The 25264-nt window shown below is 41.1% G+C and overlaps 2 protein-coding genes across 3 annotated transcripts in view; one reads left to right on the top strand and one right to left on the bottom strand.

Moving 5' to 3' along the window:
* The first annotated feature begins 1789 nt into the window (after positions 1-1789).
* LOC102153214 (2'-5'-oligoadenylate synthase 3-like) lies at positions 1790-23373 on the top strand. Of its 2 annotated transcripts, none has more exons than XM_038532261.1 (9): positions 1790-1876; positions 2383-2571; positions 3904-4090; positions 6890-7080; positions 9568-9728; positions 14170-14294; positions 18988-19177; positions 22135-22344; positions 22847-23373. In XM_038532261.1, the coding sequence occupies exons 2-9, from the start codon at positions 2413-2415 to the stop codon at positions 23001-23003; spliced, it is 1380 nt and encodes a 459-aa protein (XP_038388189.1). In that variant the 5' UTR covers positions 1790-1876; positions 2383-2412; the 3' UTR covers positions 23004-23373. The 2 variants fall into 2 exon arrangements, with proteins under 2 accessions (XP_038388189.1, XP_038388188.1); XM_038532260.1 differs by having other exon boundaries at positions 1803-1876; positions 2380-2571.
* Positions 20450-25264, bottom strand: part of LIX1 (limb and CNS expressed 1) — a 59877-nt gene continuing 55062 nt past the window's right edge. Inside the window, exon 6 of the mRNA XM_038532264.1 lies at positions 20450-20929. Within this exon, the coding sequence (XP_038388192.1) occupies positions 20804-20929 (126 nt within the window). The 3' untranslated portion in view covers positions 20450-20803. The remainder of the gene's footprint in view (positions 20930-25264) is intronic.

Below are 25264 nucleotides of genomic sequence, written 5' to 3'. Positions count from 1 at the left end.
ACTTCCGTTGTTTTCTAAAAGGTCTCCAATGAATTCTGGATGTTCTCACTAGGCCAGTGGCTTTCAGATGTTTTTTTTTACTTCTATCCAAGGAAAGATGTACAGCAAATAGGGTAGATATCACCATGGATTACTCTGTAGCAATGAAAGCGATGGGCCGAGTGTGGATAGTGTCTTTTCAGTTTAATTTTACATCAATAAAAACACGAACCCAGAGTAAAGAATATTTTACAAAAACATACAGAAAACGAAAATAGAAGATACATTTAACTCATTATAATGGTTGCCATTGGGGTCAGGGAGGTGAATTGAAAGTGGTGGTTGGAGGATTAAGGGAAACAAGGGATGGAACTTCTGCTGACCAATGAGAAGATCTGAAATAAACTAATTAGTGTAATTGCGATTTTTTTTAAAATGCATTTTACCTTGCAACCCAGCACACATATGCATATGTTTAGCTGTAATGAATATTTCACAAATCATTATTTACCTTCACTATGTTCAGTGTTCTCCAGTTTTGTCTTATTTGATTTTTTTAAAACGCTAATCACAACTCACTCCTTTGTTTTCACGTCTTCCTAACGTGATAGGACCTGTAGTTGGAGAACTGTATCGCACCTCAGTGAGAACACCTGCTGGGCAGCTCTCAGTCTGTGTGACAAAGACTCCAAAACCCCTTAAGCACCGATGTTTTTGCAAGGAGAGGAAACAGTTTGCCGCTCTTTCATTTCATACAGATACATCCGGGGTTCATTTCTATTTCTGATTGAAGTCCAGAACTACAGTGTGTTAGGCAAAAAGTGGTCTCACAGGGCAGCCTGGGTGGCTCAGCCCAGGGCCTGATCCTGGGGACCTGGGATCGAGTCCCACGTCGGGCTCCCTGCATGGAGCCTGCTTCTCTCTCTGTGTCTCTGTCTCTGTCTCTGTCTCTGTTTCTCATGAATAAATAAATAAAATCTAAAAAAAAAAAAGTGGTCTCCTAAAGACGTCCATGTCCTAATCTTAGGAAGCTTGGAATTTGTTACCTTCCATGGCAGAGGAGAATTAAATTTGCAGATAGCCTGAAGGTTGTCCAGAGCTGACGTTAAAATTGGGAGACTAGCCTGGATGATCTCATTGGGCCCAGCGGAGTCACAGGGATCCTTAAAATTGGAAAGGGGAGACATAACGATGCAATGTGAGCAGGACTGTTCTTCCTTTTGCTGCATTTGAAGTTGGAGAAAGGGAGCCACCAGCCAAGGAATGTGGATTGACCCTGGAGGCTGGAAAAAAAGCAAGGCCATGGATCTTACCCACAGCCTAGGGAAAGGAACTCAGCCTTGCCAATGCTTAGATATTAGCCGGTGAGACCTCTATCAGATTTCTGGCCCACAGAGTCGTAAGATAATAATTTCGTATGTTTAAGCCATTAAAGTTTGTAATCATTTGTCGCAGCAGCAGATACAAAATAATTTATGAGGACAGTTAGAAAACTTGGATCTTGGGGTGCCTGGGTGGCTCATTTGGTTAAGGTGCCGACTCTTGATTTTGGCTCAGGTCATGATCTTAGTCAGGGTCTTGGGATCGAACCCCACATTGAGGTCTGCACTCATTCTGCTTGGGATTCTCTCTCTTCCTCTACCCCTTCCCCCACAAATTAAATTAAAAAATCTTAAAAAAAAAAAAAAAAGAAGAAGAAGAAAAGTTGGATATAATCAATTGCTAAGACGCTGGTACCTATAAATCCCATAATTCCAACCTCTGAGGAAGGAACTCTAAGCTTCAGATGAGCTTTACAAATCCAAGCAGAGTTACTTGGCAACCAGGAAAATAAACAGTTTCAGGAGCAGCCTGCTGGAGATTGGAATCGCCAACATCTTCCTGACTGTGTCTCTTGGTACAAACTTCTGCTTTTATGTGCTTTAAACTACTTTTAAAAATCCAGGGAATGATTTAGAAGATATATAAATCATCACCCATGATAACTTTCTCAAATATAGGAATTCACGGGGTGGTAAAAATGGAAAAGACAGTGGCTCTCGGAGAGTCCTTGAGTCAAGCTTGTGTCTAAATCACATCTGCTAACATTTTGGGGTCACAGATGTACTTGAAATCCTTTTTAGCAGAATGTGCGTGTATACCTGTAGACAATTCTGCGTTTGGTTTTACTGATGCCAAAGCCTCCTTACTGTTTATAAGCCCAGGTTTACGAACAGCTCATCTATGTAGGTGTTTTCAAGGTGTTGTGTTTGATTTGAGTGGGGGATAAATTTCTTAGAAGATATTCATGGGACTGAGTGCAGATTAGCAAGTGCACTCGAAGCGCTGTCTGTATGCCAGTTAACTGCGAGGGGCTAGGTTTTCTTCAAAGGGCTTATGCTTTTTTGTTTTTGTCATCAGTAGGATCCAAATCTAATACTTCATTGGGAAAGGATGTGGGCTCTTAAATGCTATAAATGTGAGTGCTGTGGGAGTGATTTTGTCAGCTGCAAGGCTCTGAAGTATCACTTTCGACAGAAGCATTTTGGAAAAGCTCCCTGTGAAAAATGTGGCCAAGAAGTCCTCAGGGAAAACCTGCAAGATCACAGTAAGGTACAAGTCGGGGAACGTAGGGGGAGACTTGGGGTTTTGCTCCACTTTTTCTAAAACACCTATGCTTTCTTTTTTTTTTTATTTTTTTTTTTAAGATTTTATTTATTTATTCAGAGAGAGAGAGAGAGAGAGAGAGAGGCAGAGACCCAGGCAGAGGGAGAAGCAGGCTCCATGCAGGGAGCCCGACACGGGACTCGATCCCTGGTCTCCAGGATCACACCCTGGGCTGAAGGCGGTGCTAAACCGCTGAGCCACCCAGGTGTCCCTTTTATTTGTTGTTTTTTTGTTTTTTGTTTTTTGTTTTACTCTCTTCGTGGAGATTTATTGACAAAAAACCAAAAACGAGGACAAACCTGCAGTCATAGGCCGGACGGTGGGATGCGGCTGCTGAGCTGTGTGTCTCAGTCCCTGCTCTGAAGGCTGCCCCTGGGGATGCTCAGCAGAGTTCACTGGGCACAAGTGTTGGATCCAGGGCAGCTGCTCTGGTTTAATCATTATTCCAAAATGCTTGTGAAGTGAGAGGATTCTCACAACCCTAGAACTTCTACTTCCATTGTAACCTTGGAGGTCGATTACTGGACTTCCCCCCACCCCTTTCACAAATGAGGGAGCAGAGACCCAATGAGGTTAAATGATTTGCCCAAAGCCTCCAATAGTCAATGTCAGAAAAAGAGCCAAGATTTCCTTCTTCTGATTTTATAAAACAAAACCTAGTGCTTTAAAAAAAATTGTATCTCTTTTTCAGCACCGTGGTTCTCATGGTTCATTTATTCATCTACAGCGGGGTTCTACCCATATCAAAAGAACAAATATATAAAAGATAGTGAAAGGGAATAAAGGGGAAAGGAGGAAAAAATGAGTGGGAAATACCAGAAAGGGCGACAGAACATGAGAGACTCCTAACTCTGGGAAACGAACTAGGGATGGTGGAAGGGGAGGTGGGTAGGGGGTGGGGGTGACTGGGTGACAGGCACTGAGGGGGGCACTTGATGGGATGAGCACTGGGTGTTATTCTATATGTCGGCAAATTGAACTCCAATAAAAAAAACTAAAAATAAAAAATAAAATAATGTGTACAAACAAACAAGCAAAAAAAACATACCAGCACTAATAAAATAGGCAAATCAATACTGGAAAACAAAAACAAAAACAAAAACAAAAAACAACAACAACAACAACAACAAAAGAACAAATGGGCCCTGCTGTGCTTCGGAGACATAGAATGAGAATCCCTCTGCTCCTGAATGGGAGCATTTAGTGAGAAGCCAAATGAAGACGAGGAGGTCTATCAAATAGCTCTTGTAATTCCTATGTTATGTTTCTTTTTCTCAGTCTGTATATGACAGGTCAGCCATGGAGAGACACAAGCTCAACTGGGAAAATCTAGAAGAAAGGAATATAAAGCATATGGCTACAGAGATATCAAAAACCTGCAGGATGTGTTCTAGGCACTTTGGAACAGTCTTTAGTCGGAAGAACCATGAAATACAAGAGCATCACTTCACAGCCAATAAAAGAGGTAAAAAAAAAAAAAAAGACACCTGGCTCTTTCCCTCTGTGTATATTTACGTAACATAGAAACCATACTTTGGTTTTCCCTCAGTGCAAGGCTTCAAGGGGTGTTTCTAGGGACAGGAAATAGAGAAGGAAGGGGATGGAGATGGAGACTGCATGCTCTTGGGGTGGCAGGGCCGAGGAATAATTTTGCAAAGCCAAATTTGAGGAAGAAGCTGGGAAGTCAGGGTGTCATTCAAAGAGACAACACAGCAGGATTCTGTGGGCTTGCAGTCAAAAGTGAAAGTGTCAGGAATTCACGTGCGAGTCAGGTTAGGGTCCATCCATGTCAAAAATAACCACGAAACTAGGATCTTATACCTTTTGTTCTCATATTTGTGGTCTGACCTCTAAACTAACTGCTGCTCTATGACAGTCTTTATTAAAATAAAAATTTTTCCAGGAAATAATAATTGGTTCTGGATACAGGGATGTCACGGAAAAGTAATTATTTGTTGATGAACTTTCCCAAAAGACAGTAGTATACAAATTGGATGTTATGTTTCAAGCAAACGAATCAGAGTGTCAAAAAAAAAAAAAAAAAAAACCCAAACCACAACACATCACAAGAATCTATCAACTTGGCTTAATTGATAAACAGGGGCCATGTATTCCTTGAGCATTGATATAAAATTTCTTTAAAAAATAAATAAATAAATAAATAAATAAATAAATAAATAAATAAATAAATAAATAAAATAAAATAAAATAAAATTTCTTGTTACTGATTAGTTCTGAGTATGTTCCGATTTCTGTTATGATTTCTTCTGTGAGCCATGCTTTATTTAAAGAATGTATTTCTTAAAATTTCTTAAAGCATGGTATATTTTTAGGTATTTTTATTACCGACTTCTCATTTAATCGCACGGTGCCAGAGAACGTAATCCGTGGGATATTAGTTCTCTGATATGAGCTGAGTTTTATCTATAGCTGAGTATACATTCCATTCTTGTGAATGTTCTATATATGCTTGAAAGTTCGTTCCAAGAAAAAAAAAAAAATAAAGTTCGTTCCAAGAGAGAATTAGCGAATTCTTTAAGGTATTTGAGTTCTCCAGCCAGAGGCCAATCTAAAATTAATTTTCAGTGCTACTATGAATTGGTTGTATAAACCTGAATGAGGGCTACTTTGTGATTGCAGATACTGAAGGATTTTTTTTTCCCCTGGTCCATCCAATGCAGAAATGATGGAAGTTTCTTTGCTGTTGAAGCGGCTCCAGATATGCCACCCCAAATTATGCCACTTTGGTGTACTGATTATTTGGAGGTGAGGCAGTTGAGAAACAGTAAAAGCAAGAACACCCCGCTCTCCCTGCGTGAGAGCAAGCCAGCCAGGCTCCCGCTCTCCTGGCCTGGGATGAGGAGGGTAGCCTTTCTCCTTGGAGGCCTAGAGACGGCACATGAGTTGTTATAAACAAACCTTCATGACCTTTATCTTTCATTAGTTCCCCCTGTATGTTTCCTGGTCACCTTCCCACAGTCCATTGGCCTTCGAAGGCTCCAGCCCCCTTCCCTTTGTCGAAACACTTCTCCACCATTTATTGTCCTTTGCATAAGTGGTATACAAGCCCCCAGGTCTCACAGCTACTTTGAGTTTTCATTTCTTTTCTGTAAAGAAGCCTCTGCATATATATAAAAAAAAAATGTTAACACCGGTAATATTTGTGTGCCTCTTCTGCTAATCTGTCTATCATCAGTTTGGTTCACATGCCCCTTTCACTGAACCTGGCAATTCAGTTACTCACTTCCTTCTCGTGGAGGATGTGGTCAGTCTCATCAGCTCTTCTGGCTCCAACCAAACACACAGCTATGACATCCCTGTTTTTTTTTTTTTATATATATACTTGTTTATTTATTCATGATAAACACAGAGAGAGAGAGAGAGAGAGAAACAGAGGGAGAAGCAGGCCCCATGCAGGGAGCCCGATGCGGGACTCGATCCTGGGTCTCCAGGATCATGCCCTGGGCCGAACGCAGGTGCTGAACCGCTGAGCCACCCAGGGATCCCCGATGTCCCTGTTTTGTTTTGTTTTTTAAATGTACTATCTCCTGATTTCTAGATGTTGGCTCAGTCTTTTCTTTTTGAAAGCACTGTGCAGGCCAAACCAAACACTCTGGAGGCACAATACGGCCTTCAAGCTGACAGTTTCGCACCTTTTAATAGATGGTTTAATGTGGAGTTCTCTACCCTGGGATCATTCTGTTGAAACTTGTTAACATACCTGTTTTTCATTTCGGAACTTGAAACAATTTAGTAAATTGGAGCAAAGTTTTTTTTTCCTTCACATACGAATGTTGGAATATGTGTTTTCTGAGAAATTCAGCCATTTCTCTACAGGGACCAGGGGTTAAATGTCAGCTAATCTGCAGGGAGTGAAGTTTGCTCCCTGGCACCGAAGGTTCTCTGCTTGATGCCCTCCCCGCAGAGTCAGTCTCCCTGTTACCACAACGAGGTAGTCCTGGTGATTAACTAGACATAATTTGCATATAAAATTGGATTCTTGGGGATCCCTGGGTGGCTCAGCGGTTTAGAGCCTGCCTTTGGCCCAGGGCGTGATCCTGGAGTCCCGGGATCAAGTCCCACATCGGGCTCCCTGCATGGGGCCTGCTTCTCCCTCTGCCTGTGTCTCTGCCTCTCTCTCTCAGTGTCTCTGGTGAGTAAATAAATAAAATCTTTAAAAATATATTTTAAAATTGGATTCTTGCCTTAGACACACATCATTTCTGTGCAGTGTATGCCAAATACTGATCATGTTTCTATGCAGCCCAAATGTCTATAGGATTTTCCCCTCAGAATATGCTGGAGTGTAAGAGTCCTCAGGAGCTGCAGAGATTCGCAGATGAAAATATCCACCCAGCCCCGGGTGCTCTGAGGGCCGCCTGCGTGGCCGAGGTCGGGGCCCTGCTCCAGCTGCTGCGGGCCTGCTTCCCGGTGCCCGCCTCCCGGGTGATCCAGGTGAGCTGAGCCCCGGCCCCCCCGCCGGACACACAGCCCAGGGACCGTCCCTCCCCCCGGAGCTAAGCGCATCAACCGGGCAAGGGCACATGCTCAAAGGCCAGCGTGCCTCCTGCGTGGGGTGACACGGCCTCCAGGGAGCCCTTGGAAATGCCAGGGTAGGCCTCAGGTTGGCGGGACAGGCACTCAGCCGTGGGACACCTGGAGCCCATTAAGATTGGCAGTTTTTGCCCAAGGGATGAAAGTGCCTTTACGTTGGCAGGGCCTAGGGATTGGCTCACACTTGACCGATATTTGTAAAAGCTTAAGGGAATTTCAGGCCAAGGGGTGAGCCTGTCCCCCAGGGCCCTGTTTCATGCCTGAGCAGTCCGCCTGTGGAAATAATTAGGTGCTGCGCTGATGGGCTCCCTGTCAACTTAAAGACCACGCGGTGTGTCCAGGAATGGTTGTCCACAAGAGCACAGGACATTCCTTGCAGAAAAATGGCCTGAACACAGGAAAGGAATCCAAGTAACAATGACGGTGTGGGTTCCCCCCATTATTATTATTTTTAACATTAATACCATCAGTGTATACTCTCTAATCAGTGTCTAGAGAAAAAATCCAGGGCAGGGATCCCTGGGTGGCTCAGCGGTTTAGCGCCTGCCTTTGGCCCAGGGCGCGATCCTGGAGACCCAGGATCGAGTCCCACGTCAGGCTCCCTGCATGGAGCCTGCTTCTGCCTCTGCCTGTGTCTCTGCCTCTCTCTCTCTCTGTGTCTTTCATGAATAAATAAATAACATCTTAAAAAAAAAAATCCAGGGCAGTTCTGAGGGCATTTTATTCCAATAATTTTTCCACTCCTTCATTGAAAAATGCACACATCGGGGTGCCCGGCTGGCTCAGTGGGTGGAGCATGAGACTCTTAATCTCGGGGTCCTGAGTTGGACTCCATGTCAGATATGGACATTCCTTAAGAAAAATTTTTAATATTTTAAAAGATGCCCCCGGATGCACATATAATTGTTATAAAATCATCTTTAGGCCATAGGTTGGTGTTAAAGCAAAATTTATTAAAGGCCAAAAATGATCTTTTAATGTAACTCTCTAGCAAATAGGACTTATGAGTATGATTAAATTCCTCCTTAGGCTAGCTATGGGAAAGCCTGGACATGAAACTATGTATTTTCCTCTACAGATATAAGGTGCAGGCACAGAGCTGGAAACTGGGAGCCAGCAGTTCTAGTCCCATCCCGCATGACGGGCCGAAAACAAGGGCCAACGGTCAAGTTGCAGAATTGTTGTGCCCTTCACTCTGCTCTTGGAGATCGACAGTGCGTGTACATTAGCGTATTGAGAGCTCTCAGGTTAAGGATGCTAAAAACTACATTTCTCATATTCCTTTGTCACTATGATTTCTGACGGGAAGTACGTTTCATAAATTAGTTGCTCTAGTGCGAACCGTGTTAAGAATGGAGTTAAGTTGGGGGGAGCCCACGGGGCCCGAGACACCCTCGTGTTAGCTAGTCCTTGTGACTAGCAGAAACAGAAGGACTTTGGAGCCAAGCTTTGGAATGGTTTCTAATGTCGCATGAAATTGCATTGTCCCTTCATGTGTCACCATCTCCCTTTGACAGGTTGCTTTTACCCAAATCGCAGGCCACAGGTTTCTCTTACCAGTGAAGAGATTCCTTTGGGAACCTGCAGCCCAGAGTTTTCCTTGGGTGCTAAGGAAGGCAACAATGTAGTGTTAATTACTTTGAGTTTTGACTTTTATAAAATTACATTTAGCAAGAGATCTGAAGTAGATTCTTATTAATTCTACTTACACAACACTTTAGTAAAATCTTCCAAGATCTATTCAGAAACCCAGCAAACTAACGTCCACCAGAGCATCCATCGGTCCCTGATGGTTCTGACTGTCCCAGGCGGGGTTTGTGTTAGGGCAGTGGGCCTGGGACGCCTGCCCACGCGTGAGCTGCGGGCTGTGCGGTGGTGAATTTGATTCCTGCCCCAGTAGGTTCCTTCCAGTCCAGTGGCTTTCAAGAAGAGTCTGAGAACTTGTGGCTCTGAGTCTTAAGGATTTTCAGGCTTTTTCTGCAAATCATGCTTTCTTGTTCATAGCTGGACCTAAGTTCTCAGTAGACCGTGTGATAGATTGCTTTCTCCTTCTCCTGTCCTTTTCTTTTTTCAGGGTGAGGAGCATTAAACAGCACATAAAAGCTATTCCACAATGTTAAATTCTTTTAAGTTTTTTTTTTAAAGACACACAGAGAGAGGCAGAGACACAGGCAGAGGGAGAAACAGGCTCCATGCAGGGAGCCCGATGTGGGACTCGATCCTGGGACTCCAGGATCATGCCCTGGACCAAAGGCAGATGCTCAACCACTGAGCCACCCGGGTGTCCCCCACAATGTTAATTGACCGTATAATGCTACAACTTGAAATCTGTGCTTTCCTCAAGGTTAGTTGAGGTCTTACCCACGTTGTATCGTTCGTCTTCTACAGGGTGGTTCTTATGTAAAGGGGACCGATACCCAAGGACGCTCTGAGATCGACGTCGTGTTGCTCAGTGATGTGTTTGCCAATGTGAACCATTGCAAGAAACAACTGAGAGAAGGGTTGGACGCTCTGAGAGAAAACTTGAAGCAAACTTCACGTGGAAACAGGTTTGGGTGAAGGTGTTCCTGTGAATTCTTTTATTCCACAGGTGGAAAGTCAGCTAAGGGAAACTCTTAGCCTGGCACAAAAGGGCATTATTGGGTAATAATTACTTGTGTATGCTAACATTAAATTCTTGGGAGCAAACCTGGAGAGGTTGCCCCAGAGGCATTTTTTTTAAAGACTTCTAGCTAAACTTTCAATGAAAGTTCATGAATTTGAGATCCCATGATTTAAGGACTAATTATGTCTTCTCCAACGCACCTTTATTTAATTTCCATCCCCTTAGCTGAAATCTGACTCTGAGGAATGCAAACAGGAAGGGGTGGGCAAGGTGCCCCCAAGTACCAAGAGTCTTTGAGACACGTTTGTCTGATAAACATTCCCTTCAGCGATATCCCGGGGTCTCTTGCTGATGTGGCTTTGCTGACATTAAACACAATATGTCTTTGCTCCAAATGTTGAACTAATCAGGCCTGGTTTTTTGGTGTTTTTTTGGGTTTTTTTTTTTTGGTAAGTTTCAGAAAGAGAAAAAGAAATTAAAAAGCCTCGACATATTGTTATTTATTTTTCTATTTCATTTTTACATCTTCTGTTATTTTTTTCAGTCTAGTGAATTGTGGATGAAGAAAAATGCAAATATCTCTGTTGTAAAATGAAGAAAATATTTTTTTCCTGAGAAAAATAGACCAAGCTGTGTGCCACTAGAATTCAAAAATAAGATCAATGATTTAAAACAATGTCCCAGAACTGTTTCTTAATTTAAATAATTGATTCATTACCGAGCCCTTGCTTCAACTGAGTATAGAGAAGTAGCTTGAATGTGTCTTTTATTGAAAAATACTACCTTCAGGAATACCAAGCACCTACTAAATTGTGGCAGTTAGCAAAAGACGTCAGATGAATGGCATAATGGTGACTATAATGAAGTCCATTGGGTTGGAAAGGCAGAAAGGGAAATGATGGAGTTTCACATGCGATTACACTTAGGATGGAGAAAGACCACCTTTAAGACAAAAGAAAACAGAAAGGAGAAATGGGAGAATGTGTTTTTCATTTTACCCATTGCTTCTTCCAAGTTTTCCCCATTAAATTTGTAAACTATGGGGTACATTATACCATTGTTATTATTATTTATCAAAACAGAACGTTAATGTACTCTAAAGACACATTAAAAATAAGAGTTAGGCTATATCCTTTTCATGGTGACCTTATTTGGAATCAAAATATTTGTTTTTCATTGTTAGGTCTTTTTTCTCTACTCCTTGCCCACACAGCTTCAAAGAACCTTATGGACGCGCTCCCCCTAAAGCTTTTCCCCCTCCTCCATATCTCAGGTGCCCTTGGTCCTGGAAAAAAACAGTCCTGGAAGGTCTGTTTAGATTTCCAGAATGAGTTTTGAAGTAAAACCCATGAAAAAATAATAGCCCTGAAAACCTTGGTTCATTTGCTCTAATTGTTCCCAACTAAAAACAAGCGAACTCATTTTCTCATCTGTGTTCCTTCTGTTCTTTCAACTCATTAAATAGTTTAATTGAAATCCTTTAAAGTTGAACTGAATTCCCAGGTAACCACCATCTTTCCTTTGCACCTGTCAAGTGCCTGTTCATTTTCTCTTACCCCGAGTGGTTTTTCCAGGGATGGATTGTTTTAATTCAGCCTAGAATCTATTTTATCCCACATTTTGTCTCTCAGAATGGTTCCCATGGCTGAAAAGGAGCATGTTTGCTAAGGGCTGAGTCTTAGAGGCAAGCCCAGGAGGGACTGTGAAGGCAGGGAAGGAGGCCCATTGTCCAGGGTGTTGTCCTGTGCTGACATCTGTACACAGCAGGCGCTTTGTCAGGCTTTCTTCTCCCCTACCCAGAGCAACCAAGACCATACCGCAATCCATGTGAAGGGAAAATTAAATTAAACGTGGAAAAGAAGCAGATATGTGGGTCTGACAGTTGGTTTTGACTCCCACCCACGGAGAGGGTAGAGTTTATTGTTTCAGTTGATGCCTGGTTTTCGGTGATATATTGTTTGTTGCTGTTATTTTAAAAGCTATTCAGTTCCTTTATTGTGAGAGATGGATGTGAGAAAAAAACTCTTTCTTTTCCTTTGAAACTCGTCCATGTCTTAACCTACCAGTAACAGCAACTGTTCTGTGTCAGTCATTTGCGAGGCCCTGCTGGTGAATGAAATCTCAGGAGACCTGGCCAATAAGCCCAAGGTACTGGAAATCATTTACACGCCAGAGGAACTGTGCTCCTCTCTTTACACATCAGTGTGTTTATTATTTAAAAACCACAGTGGGAAAACATACTCTCAGTTTTTAAAGGAGACAGTGCTGTAAAATGTGTCGTGCCTATAGTGGTTATGGTTATGACGGGGATTTCTCCCCATTATCTCTTATTGCTTTGATTTAGAGGTCTTGGAAACAAGGATCCCTGTTTCGTTTTATTATCCAGTCAGAGCATATTCAGGCTCTCCTCTGGGAAATAGTCTTTCGGCACCACATGGCAGGACGTGGAGTTGTCCTGATAAGACGTGGACAAGCCAAGACATATTCGTGGACTGGGTTGGAAGAGTAGGAATGGCTAGTAATACCACCTGAGGGCTCGTGAACGGGCACTGCTAGGACTCATGCCTCGTTTCATCTAATAACGTTAGCAAGAATCCGTTGGGATACTCATTGGACAGTAAGGTGCCTGTAAAGTAGCACTGACATTCTCATTAACCTTGACCCATTCTAGAACACTGAACTCCTCGATGGATTTAATACTTCATTTAAGCTCTCTCATATTCTCAAGAGTAAACTTGACATACGTCTGGCCATGTCTCCCATAGCCCTGTCTCTTGGCATTTCTAGTGATTTCTTAAGATTCAAGCCAGGACACTGTGCATACAAAATCCTAGAGGCTTCAGCTGATGTTCTTTTTCCAAAGAGGGTTTACGCTTTCTTTCTTCAACAATTGGCGAGAATAAGAGCTGATTACTCACGTCGCACCTCATATCCATTAAAAAAAAAAAAAAAAAAAAAAAAAACGTGTCTGGAGGCGAGAGCATCCTAGTTCTTAAGGATCCCCAGGTATTTCGAACATACTGGTACAGCCCTAGTATGTTCACCAGAGGGACTCCCCCTAGGCCTTGTCTCCTCAGCCCTTGAGGCTGAACCATAAACCATGTTGTTCACCCCGGAAAGACTGTCAACACTCCCATTCACATCTTCAAGACATCCTGCTTTGTTTCCTGAACCATACTTGTCTCAGACATCTTCAGAATTCAGCAGATGTTTTAAGGGAAAAGGTCATATTTCAGGTTCAGCTCTCCATCCTTCCCTTTTCATCAGGACTGTGGCCTCCAAGTCTCTTAACGTCGTGGCAGCCCCATGAGCTTGACAGAGTTTGGCTGGTTTCTTTAATACCAGCAGCTTCTCTTTGGCCACATGAAATCCGTGTCTTCAGCCTCTTGTCTGTTCCCCAGGTCAGTGTATGTCATATGTCCTCAGAAAGAAACCAACAGAATATCTATCCAACTCTCCGAGATCTGATGCCCCCACCCTCATGGGACCTCAGCTTCCCCATCTTCATCAACTCCCTGGTGCCTCTCAAATATGCTTATGCATGGTTTTTAGAATCTAATTTTCTAGTTGTTCTTTTTTTTTTTTTTTTAAAGATTTTTATTTATTTATTTGAGAGAGAGATCAAGAGCACAAGCAGGGGGAGTGGCAGAGGGAGAGACAGACTCCTTGTTGAGCAGGGAGCCCAACGTGGGGTTCGATCCCAGGACCTGGGATCATGACCTAAGCCGAAGGCAGACACTTAACTGACTGAGCCACCCAGGTGCCCCTTTAGTTGTACTTAACGAGGCTCAGCCTCTTATAAATAACTCCTTTATACCAGGAAGTCGAAGTCTGATTTCTTTCAAACTATTTTGCTTAATCATATTCGTGATTAGCAATATCTTGTACTCCAATCCATATTCAGATAATAATTCATTTAACAATTACTTGTTAATCACCTACTATGTGTCAGATACTAGGGACAGGGCAGTGAACAAAGCATACACAGCTCCTGCCTTTGTTCAACTAACATCCCAGTGTGAGCGAAATAAGCAAAAAATATAATTCCAAGTGGTAACCAAATGCCATGAAGAAACATAAAGCAGGGTAAGGGGGCAGGGAACAGGAGGGAGCTCCTGTTTTAAAGGATGGGCAGGTAAGGCCAGATGGGGCAGTGGAGGCCTGAATAAAGCCAGGGCTGAATCCACGTGGGTTATCTTTGAGGAGCGTATTCTAGGTATAGGAGCAGCAATTGCGAAGACCCTGAGGAGGGAACATTTCTGGAATATTCAAGAAATAGCCAAGAGAGTAGCAGAGCTAGAGTAAGAGGAAGGATGGTTGAAAAGCATCTTGTGTTTTCTTTTTTCTCTTTTATTTCTCATGCCACATCATGTTCCTTTTTTAAGGATCCTAATGGGAAAGAGAGCATCATTGTCTTTAAGATTTAATTTTTTATGTGCGGAAGGTCTTCACAGTCATTCCTTTGAGATCATGGCCTGCTGTGACGTCCTGGGGCCTGCCCCCTCCACAGGTAGGATGTATTTGTTTTGTTCCACAGGAAGCCTTCAAATGGCTGCTTATTCAGGTTGTCTTTCAGGTTGTCTAATCCATGATGGGATTAGAGCCCTTAGACAGGGAACCAGACTGCCTATAGCAGAACTGGAACATGTAGTGTTTTTAGGAGCCACTCTTCTATAACACGTAAGCACCATGCATCTGTATGCTGCCAGTTTTTAATTTAAGAACTGTGATTGGGATCCCTGGGTGGCTCAGTGGTTGAGCACCTGTCTTTGGCCCAGGGTGTGATCCTGGAGACCCGGGATCGAGTCCTGCATCGGGCTCTCTGCATGGGGCCTGCTTCTCCTTCTGCCTGTGTCTCTGCCTCTCTCTCTGTCTCTGTCTCTCATGAATAAATAAATAAGATCTAAAAAAAAAAAAAAACTGTGATTAAGGACTAACTATTTGTCAGTATGATGGAGTAGAGAAAGAGTGCAAAAGAAGTATGGGCATGCCTGCAAGGAGCTGCTTCTTGTAGTGGGAATCCTTATTTGAGCCTAAGTAAAATTTGCACCAGGATTCAGCCACAATCTGGTGGACTCAGGAGGGTAAACGAGTCTCCCCCAGTGGGAAAGATGGATTAGAAACACAACTTCGGTCCAACTTCAGATCAGTATTGAAGAAAGAGGACTCAGCACCAGTGGACTCAGCACCAATGGACCCATGCCTCTGTCTCTTAGAGAAAGATTTCAAAAAAAATTTTTTTTTGAGTGAACACCAGAAGAGCTGCATCCTGGCTGTCTGCTATGGCAGACGCAGCTTTGCAGCCTGAGTGGCGGAGTACAGCTCAGAGGTGATTGTGTGAGCAAGGAGGGCATCCAGAAAGCCTGAGCAGCCGAGAGGCACCCTCACTCGGACTTGTGAAGATGCAAGAACAAGCCCCCCTCCTCGATGCTCTAACTTTCCTGGTACTGGCAGAAACAGTTGTGACTTTGGCAGGCATGGCCACCCCTGATGGTACTGCTGGTTTTGGTAGGATCATCGATGCTTTTGGTAACAGCAGCCACAGAAGACACCAGACAGCACAAACGATGGCGGAGAAGATGGTAATGGCAAATAGCATGTGGTAAAGAGTCTGCAAGCACGTGTGAGAGAGTCGAAGGGGGCATCTTAGATAGGGGAGGAATTTGAGGGAACTCCCTAAAGAAATGTGAAATGAGAAGAACAGAGTCATAGAATGACATCGTTATGGCCGTTGTCGAGGTTGTTTTTATCCCTAAGGTGTTGTGGTATCTGGAATGAGATATGAAATATAAAATTTAGTCATACACATAAAAAGGGAGAACAGAGTATCTCCATTAGGCAAGAAGATGAAGGCCCTGTTATGGGCCCCTCTAAATTCACGTGTGGAAGGCCTAACCCCCAGTGTGACGGTATTATGAGGAGAGGCCTTGGGGAGGTAGTCAGCTTGAGATGAGGTCATGGGGCTAGGACCCCCATGATGGGATTAGAGCCCTTAGAAGAAGAGGAGACCCCAGAGCTTCCTCTCTGGGCCATGCAAGAAGGCTGCTAATTGCAAGCCAGGAAGAGACCTATCACCAGGAATCGAATCTACCAGCACCTTGATCTTGGACTTCTCAGCTTCTAGAACTGTGAGAGAATAAATCTCTATGTTTAAGCCAACTGGTCTGTGGTATTTTGTTATAGTAGCCCAAGCAGAGTCTCAGATGACTAAGTGATTTATGTAGATGTATATATATTCTCCAGAGAAATTGGGAGTTGAGTCTAGGGTTTTGCTTGACTAGAAACATTTATATATGTCTTCTTTTTGAGTCAATAGCTTGGAACTGAAAATGCCATTGCAGCTAGTGAGCCAACACGTGACCAGTGATCCGCTTATAGCTTAGTAGGACATCTTAAATATTTTCATTGATTTTTTCATTTATCTCATTCGACTATTATTTGTGGAATATCTACCATGTGCTCTTAGTTACTTACAATGAATTAGATGAGAGTTCAAGATTTTTGTTCTTCTGGAGCTCATATATTATAGAGAAGAGATTCATGAGCCAAGTAACTCTGAAACTTTCAAGCCTCAGTTTTTCATCTATAAAACAGAGATAGTTGCAAGAATTAGCAATGGTTTGAAGTCATGTGATAACATGCTTGGCACAATGAATATTAAAAAACAGATAACTCTATCTCCTTAAGTCTTTTTTTTTTTTCTCCTTAAGTCTTGTATAGGCTCATGAAGCTCTCATATTTGTGCAAATGCTTTCTTTCGTATGTGTGCCTGCACAGACTTCAAAAGCACAATTGTTAGCCAACAGCAGCTCCTGGTAATTGTCTTGAGGATTTGAGGCTATATCAGTAGCTCTCGAGTGAAAATGTCTCCCAGAGGAGCCAAAGCATATTTTTACACTGGCTTCTGAGTCCCCTAAGTTCTTGAGCACAGCTGTGTGAAATGAATTGAAAAATCCTAGAATTATTATGTAGTCCTGCTTCTCTCCCCTGATGATGGGAAGTGGGTTTTACAGGACAACAACAATCCAGCAACTCAGACAAGTCCTAGGATTCCAAGGAATTTCTGTGGGCAACTAAATGTTGCTACTAATTGTCAGAGCGAGACTCAGATGATCAAAATCTTCACAGACGTCCTGAGGTTATTGCCGGCACATCTTGCATATGTGCTGGACAATTAACAGCATGACCCATGTGCCACAGAGCAGCCCAGGGCCATGAGATCTGATAAGACTGTGATTGACAACATTCCTGCTTCAGATATCGTTCACAGATCAGCACTACCAGTGTCACCTGGGAACTTGCTAGACATACAGAATCTTGGGCTCCATCCCAGACCTGCTAAATCAGAAACTTGGTTTCCAAAGATCCCCACATGATTCCTGTACTCATTAAAGTCTGAGGACCACTTGAATTAGCCACCAGTTAGGAAGCATTTGGGCTCAGGTCTAACCTGCAATAGAGGGCGATAGGGTGACAACAGATGACTTAACACTCCAGCCATGCTGACTTCGAGGAATCTACTTAACCTCTCTGACTCTATTTCCTCATTTGTAAGCTGGAGAGAATAATAGTTCCTGTATCTCAGAGATGTAAAAGAGTAAATGTGTTAATAATTATAAAGCACTTAGAAGAGTACCTGATTCAAAGCAAGGGAGCTAAGTCTTCCTGCTTTACAAGTGATGGTGATGATATGATGATGATAAAATGAAGCTTAATAAACTCGCCTAAGTCACACAGAGTAGAAACAAAAATTCATAAGCCTCAAAAATGAGTTAGAGATCACTAACTTGGGTTCCTGCCAGTGAAGAACTTTGAGGGAGAGGAAATGTTGATATAGTAGTGGCTTTGAGTAGATAATCCCTGGGTCAGCCATGGCATCTTATCAGATAGAGTAGGTCACCAATACCTGACATGCCTATTGAGTACCAAAATTTGAGTTGAATTATTGTCTTTATCATCATAAATCGGAGTTTCTGTCCAAGTCTGATTGCTAAGAAAGGCAGAGAGCCTCCCAGTAAAACTGAAAGGTCTTTTTAATAGTTCAATAGACTGTTGCTGGGAAAGTTTAGGACTAAAAAAAAAAAAAAAGTAAGTTTAGGACTAGAATAGATTTTTTATAATATGCCTTGGTAAGAGTACTTTCCATATATAACTCTATTTGTTTATATCTATCATAGAAATTCGATTTTACTTTCTAACCTGTTGATAATCAACCCACTATTATATCTCTGATTTGGCCCTCAACGGCTGGACCAGTATAAAAAGACTGTAGAGATATGCTTGAAATTAGGAATCCAGATCAAACTATATATAAGTGTTTAATTTTTTTGTAAAATGTATTTTATAAGTAAAATAAAGTTACTGGGCAGTTAACTTTACGAATTGTAGATTCAAAATTTGCACGATTAACAAGTGTGTCATGGTGTGACAATTTAGTTGGGCAAAAGGATAGGTACTTATAAGGGCTGTCCAAAATAAATTCATATTAGAACTTATAATTGTGTTGAATTGGGAAAATTTAAATAGATTACGATGAAAGATACTAAATATTTATATTTCGTACAAATAGAATAAGCACAATCCGAGGTGATGTTTTAGGGGATTGTAGTATTAAGCCATGAATAATTATTTGAACAGTCTTGCCAACTTAGTCTAGTCTTCCTTCCTCATTAGTATATCACTAACTGAAGTGGATTATTTGTTTTAAATTTGATATAAATACATCTTTTAAATCATCTCTACCTTGATAAATATAATAAATTTCCTCCAGCATCCGGGTGGCAGGATCTCTTCTGCAAGAACGTATACGAATAGGAACAATTTAGATATTAACCAAGGGGGACTATGGAAGTTATTTCCAGAGATCCTGGTGATATTTAGTTTACATGGGGATGATATTTGCATAAGGTAATGAAATCTGCTTCTGGGAAATAAACTTCCTCCATGAATAGACAGAAAATCTGCCTCATTAGATTTTCTTGTACCAGAGTTTGCTCCATTCGAACTGCTCCAGCGTCATGATGTTTGAAGCTTTCTCTTTTAATTACTTGGGTAAACTGGAACAGCTTTCCTAAAAAGAAAACAACTGCTTTGTTTTAACTGACCAAGGTCTAATTGATCAGAGCTCCTTTGTATCAGGGGAACCAAGAAAAGAGAGGAGGGAGCAAAGTCTCACAACTGTCTTTGTTCCTTGGTGTTCACAGATTTGAGACTTCACCTTTACCGCCAACTGTACCTCTGTCACGACAGTGAAATGGCACAGCTGTGGGCCTTGGCCCTCTTGCCATACCAAGTGGATTTTGTCAAGGCATCTGTGATGAGGGTCAAGGAGCTCATTCGTTTAATGGTACACTGGTTCAGGACATCCTTTGCCAACTCCACGGAGGAAAACAAGTATGTAGCCAGCACACGGGCACCATGGGAGCTTCCTCGTTTCAGATCCTTTTCCTTCCTTTATATTTCTAGGCCCTACCTCTTTCCTTGGTAGGCACAGGAGAGGGAATATACGGGGAGAGAGAGAGAAAGCAATGTCCAGAATAGGAACATCTATATTACGTTATTCCAAAACAATATAATGGTTTGGTAGGAACCAGAGAACAGAAACAAACACATTCAGTGGCATAACCAGATGGATTGGCGCAAAGAACGAAGGCGCAGGGAAAAGCTCAGGGGAACTACTAGCATGTTTGAATGGGATGTTTACCGTTGGAGCTCCAGTTGTTCCTTCTGCCTGCGGCCAGTTCAGTCAGAGGCAGAGTTGTCTTTCAGAGAAGGGGGGATCCTCACAAGTTGATACGCCCGTGTTCTTGTATCTTTCCTTGCCTTTGGTAGGAACAAGCTCAAATTTAGGATGAAGGGATGGGAGGGAGACTCAGGGACTCGTTTGAGTATTTAACGATAAACTTTTGATAAAGAAGTAGAAATGAACTCTCCACTTGGCAGAAATAGCAGAGACAGGGATTTTACTATAAGATACTTATATATGGCACTTTCTACAAGGATTATGTCTTCTTTGTCTTTGTATAAAGTTGCTAATAATCCTGATTTGTTCATCTGAATCGCACACTCTCTATACTCTGTATTTTTCTGTTTACCATTGAAATCATTAGTCACTTTGCAAAAACATATAGTACTTCAATATAATTACCTCCTGTATCTAAACATCTTTAAACATTCTATATGTTTTTTTCTTATTTGGTTGAGTAAAAATGTATTATTAAAAAATAGAACAGAAGAACAAAGAAATAAAGCTTCCTACCTAAGTAGATCCGTGGTTGGATAACAGGACTGGTTTTGAAATCTAACACTTTTTTTTTTTTTTAATGGAGACCATTTATAGGTCTGCAAAAATAAACTTATCTATTAATATAGCAGAACAATAATTCTAAGACTTGAAAAGGTGGTATTGTGGGGAAATTGGACCACATATGTTATAATATGGTAATTGGTTTTCTATTTTGGGAAAGTAATCTGGTAATGTTGTATTAAACATTTATTATGTGTTAAGGATTTTAAAATATTCAAACCATTTGTCAAGGTAATTCCCTTATATGAAAAAAAGTGACAGTAAAAAGTAAAAAAAAAAAGTTTATTTATTACTCAGTTACAAAAAAAGAGTTGAGGCCATTTATGACATTAAAAATATGTCATAAAGAAAGAGTACATAAAATATAAGTTTAAAAAAAGAATTGAGAAATACCTAGAGAACTAACCTTAAAGAAAATAAATCACATTTAAAAAAGGAATTTGTGTAAATATGTTCAGAATAGTGCTGCCTAAGGTAAGGAAAACTGGGAACAACAAAAATGCCCCTGAAGAGCAAATAAACTTGCACACACCAACCATGATGAAATACTATTCAAGGCAAATTTGGGAGAATTGTAATACCTGGAAGAGGTTAAATGAAACAATGTCAAATGGCTAAAATAGAACCCAGGATAGTGTGAACACGTATCAGAGATATGTAAGTACACATGTAAACATGCCGTAAAATGTCTTTCTCCCCCGTTAAATTTACTCTCATGAAATATGAAGAGCATCTCCTGCTTGAGTGGTTTTCAACCGTGGCTTGCTTTTGGCACATGGGAGTATCAGCTGGTTCAAGTGGAGATGGATTTGAGGTCTGGTGTTTGTTGTTGTCAACCCCTAAGGAAGTATTGCAAGAAATGAATTATTGATCAGTTGAAATCTAGCTTGCTGTCCCATTACCAGGATAAAATATTTCGTCTAATTTTAGTTTTTCCTATTTCCTTTACTGAAGTAAAAACAAATGACCAATAGTGATAGTAAGAAAATGTCTCCATTCTATTAGGGAAAAAACTGCTTGATTTTGCAACATATCCTCAAAAGAGATTACTATGGCTAATGAATGCCAGGGTAACAAAAATACATATTTGGATAGCAACCAACATGAAATCCTGAAACTGTTTTTTCCTGTTTTTTCTTTCCTCCCATGAGTTTGTTTTTAACCCTCAGCTTTAGTTTTTATTTTATTTTTCCCTGATGTACATAAACTACAATTTAAAAAAATTAATGTAAGAAAAAAATTTTTAATTAAAAAAATTAATTTAAAAATTAATGTAAAAAAATTCTAACAATGTTTAGGACATATTTTGCCAAATTTGTTTTTTTACATATGCTTGTTTTTTTTTTAAAAAATACAAAGGGTTTGCAGTTTGTGTATCACTATGAAAATTGTTTTTTCATTTAACCTGTATCTTTTTATATCTTAGAGATCTACTTTCTTTTAATGACTGCACAGCACAGATCACTGCTGTGGTTCAAATCAAACTATATATGCAATATTAGATATTCTGGTAGCTACATTAGAAAGGTAAGAAGTAATAGATGAAATTAATTTTAATAATATATTTAGCTCACTATACCCCAAATATTATCATTTCAACATACAATCAATATAAAAAGTAATAATGAGTATTTTCCTTTTTTTAAATCTAAGTCTTCAAAATCCAGTGTGTGGTCAAGTCAGACTAGTCACATTTTCTACAGAAGGAATAGAAATGGAAAATGCTATTGAAAGGGATGGAACATATCAAATTCAAATAGAGTTTGACTGCATTAATTTACAAAAAAGACTGTATTAATTTATAGTCTCACCAATAGAGTATGTTTATTTTCTCACGAACTCACCAGTGTTGGATATTATACCTCTTTATATTTTGCCCATCTGATTGGTGGAAAAATTATTGTTTGATCAACAGTGAGATTGGAAATAGGATTTCTTCTTCTGTAAATTGCCTGTTGAGCTTAAATTTTTCTCGTAAGTGGATAAATCTGTCTTCATCCTCTGGGTTAAGGGAAGCAGACAGTCCTTCATTCTGTGTCTCTAGGTTCCGGAGACTTCCCTCATCCTACACAGTGGAGCTCCTCACCATTCACATCTGGGAACTGGCAGGAAAGCCCCTGCTCTTCAGCCTGGTGCAGGGAATGAGGGCAGTCCTCAAACTTCTGGTTCGATATGCAGAAATCGATGTTGTTTGGCACAGACACTACCATCCCAAGTTTCCCATTTTTGTAAAGGTGAACCAGAAACACACAAGGTAACTATTTATCTTTCCTATGCCCTGAAGATAGAAGAAGCACGTTTGCCATCAAAAAAGAAAATCCAGAGCAGAGATAGCTCTATTGTGATTCACTGTAAAATGAGAAGGCCTTAATTGGCACAAAACCAATTCCCTTTGATTACTTCTCACAGAACTTTAATTCTCAAGTGTGAATTATGAGGAATTTGAGTAGAATGAATCAAATGTGGATACACATGGCAAACGAAGAGAAAATTGAAGGCTGAAAGCAGGGAGGAAATGCCTCCCAAGGTAAAAGGTAAAGAGGAAAAATGAGAGGGAGTCAGAGTTTGGGGAACAGAAGCAAGATGCTGTTTTCTGATAGATATTAGCCCTCCGTGGACTTGCTTCCACCCTTCACAGAATCCTTTTCTGCACCAAGTTCCTTCTTGAACTCTGACATTCCCTTTTCTCACTATGCAACAAATCAAAACTGAGTTCAGACATGGATAGTTTTATGTTTTGTTCTGTTTTATTTTAGGCCGTTCATTTTAGACCCTGCCAACCCTACTGTCAACGTGTGTGACACCTGCAATGCCTGGGACGAAGTTGCTCTGGTGGCGAGACATAGCCTACTGAAGCCTCTTTTCAGCAGAGTGAGGGCTGAGCCCCCTTGGCTTTTCACAAACAACTGGTAAACTGGATAAGGAGCTACTGTCCTTGGATTTCCATGAAGAAAATAAAAAGGATGCAAAACATATTCCCGGTTAGAGTGCTCTGGAGGAAAGGCAGTATGAGGGAAGCTTGTCTTAGCTCTAAATGACTACCTTAGTGACCCAGTCTTTAACAAACATATCGATGAGAGTCATCATTTAGGATAAACCAATCCACTTCAGCCTTTAGGAGAATTGGAACCTCCTCTCCTTTCCTTTTTTTTTTTTTTTGGATTTATTTGCTTTGGTGGCCTTGTGGCCAAAACACATTTTAAAAAATCTAAGTAGCCACAGTGAATAAATAAATAAAATTCCCAGATCCTTTCAGAGAAGATTAACTGAAAGGGTAAAATCACTCCCCTTTTTTTTAGTTTTAATTCATTATGGTTTCAGGTTGACTTTTCAACTCTCCGTGTGGTCTGGTATTTCACTGAGACTCCTGTGTTTTCAAAATTTCCCCATGAAAACCTGCTTGCACTAAGTACAGCCTATTCACTTCTAGACATAAACTAACAAATCACTACCTGGAAACATGGAAATATCTGGAAGAAACACCATGGGTTGCCTCAGAATAAACTGTTTCCAAAATCATTTTATGACTGCCTATGTCACAATGCATGGGTCAGAGTGGAGCCATTCTTAAAGGTTGCAAGGGGCTCAGTCATAAGGAGGGGCAAATAAAGTACCCAGGCTATGAACTGTCCAGCTTTGCCACAACTATTTTCATTTGGTGCTATCAACTGTTTTCTTTTCTATTAAGTAGCATTAGTAGCCACTGATAATGAAAGCCAGGGCCCACCAGAAATAGACCAGAGGAAATTTCCTGACTCACTTGCATGGCAACAATTCATCAGCATGGAAGATGTATGAAGTGTGACTGCAGATTAATGCGAGTGATTAGGCTTCTCCACATGACAAGAACGCTTACATATAAATGAGTATTGGCCCCTTCAGGCGAGTCCTCACAGAACTTGTATGCTTATTACAGTGATGTGATTGGTCTGGAAACACTTTTCGACTTCCCCTCAGGGGGGAATGTTCTTTTGAACATCCTTAATGGTGACAAAATTTGTCCTTTGAGGGTGCTTTTGACTTTTGGAAATGGTACAATGTATTCAGAGTGGGCATCTGTTATTTTTTTTGTCTACCCAGAATCCTTCTCCCCAATTCATGGTTGGAGCGACTGCATTTCTTCTATTCATTCTGCCTCTGAAGCCTCTCAAGGGAAATACTTTTTAAATGACCTGGGAAATGGTCATTTCTCCTCACTTTGGTAACTGAACCCATATTTCCCTCCTTCTCTACTAGGCCTATGTTGTTTAGGTGGGATGAATTGACCACAGGTTCTAGGGGGACAGATGTGTGACTCGGGAATGGCACAGGGATTGATTGAACTAAAACACCACTATAGTGCTCGGTTCTGTGATTTGGATGTGAACTGCTGGAAGAGAATTTCTTCTGCTGCTATAAGGGAAGTGTGAAACTGCTGGTCACTATCTTGCTGCTCCAAGGGGACAGCCTGCCTAAAAACAGGGCCAACATAAAAGGAAGCTGCTTTGAGAAATGAGGAATAATACACATAGATGCGCATATGTACACATCATTGTCACGAGAGAGACCAAGTCCTGGTTTGTGCTCCTGGATACAGATGTCCCTGGAGCAGAAACTCTTGTGTCACAAGCCAATAAATTCCCCTTTTGCCTAGTAGGTTTGATTTGGGTTTCTACCTTACAACCAAGTGAGTCCTTGACTAGTCCAGTAGGACAAAAACCAGGTCTGGTGAATGAATTAACTCATCATCAAGGAGTAAGGAAGGCACCAACCCACTGATAACAAATTCTACTCAAGAAACATTCACTCAGCACCTGCTAAATATTTGATCTAATAGTCCAGATGCTAAAATAAACTAGTCAGTTCAGGACGGCAAGGAGCTTTCAGCCAACAAAAGACACTGCTTTTCTTCTTCCTTTGTTCACATGGATTCAGAGGACCATTTCCAAAGACAAGTCCAAGACTGGAATGTCTTTGGCAAAGGCTATATTCTTGAGCATTGTCAGAGCTCGTTATTAGCTTCCTGAGGTAATTAATTTTTTAAGAGAACAACAGTTATTTGATGTTATGAATTCTATCTTTTTCGAAATAGAGTCCTGTTTTGCTTCTGTGATCATACCTCCTGTAGAACACGAGAACACAGGAATTTCTATGCAGGAGAGCAAGGGCAGGATGATCAACACGTAACACATAAA

This window comes from Canis lupus, chromosome 3 (genome assembly GCF_011100685.1).
Source record: "Canis lupus familiaris isolate Mischka breed German Shepherd chromosome 3, alternate assembly UU_Cfam_GSD_1.0, whole genome shotgun sequence".
Classification (NCBI taxonomy): domain Eukaryota; kingdom Metazoa; phylum Chordata; class Mammalia; order Carnivora; family Canidae; genus Canis; species Canis lupus.
The sequence above is the reverse complement of the archived record's forward strand: the minus strand, read 5'-3'. Positions and strand labels throughout refer to the sequence as shown.

What these genes read in the sequence shown, in the direction of transcription:
- LOC102153214 (XM_038532261.1), top strand. Translation starts at nt 2,413, where the DNA reads ATGTGGGCTCTTAAATGCTATAAATGTGAGTGCTGTGGGAGTGATTTT. An exon ending in GGGGCCTGCCCCCTCCACAG is followed by an intron (nt 14,295 to 18,987) that starts GTAGGATGTATT and finishes TGGTGTTCACAG; the next exon opens with ATTTGAGACTTCACCTTTAC. An exon ending in GTGAACCAGAAACACACAAG is followed by an intron (nt 22,345 to 22,846) that starts GTAACTATTTAT and finishes GTTTTATTTTAG; the next exon opens with GCCGTTCATTTTAGACCCTG.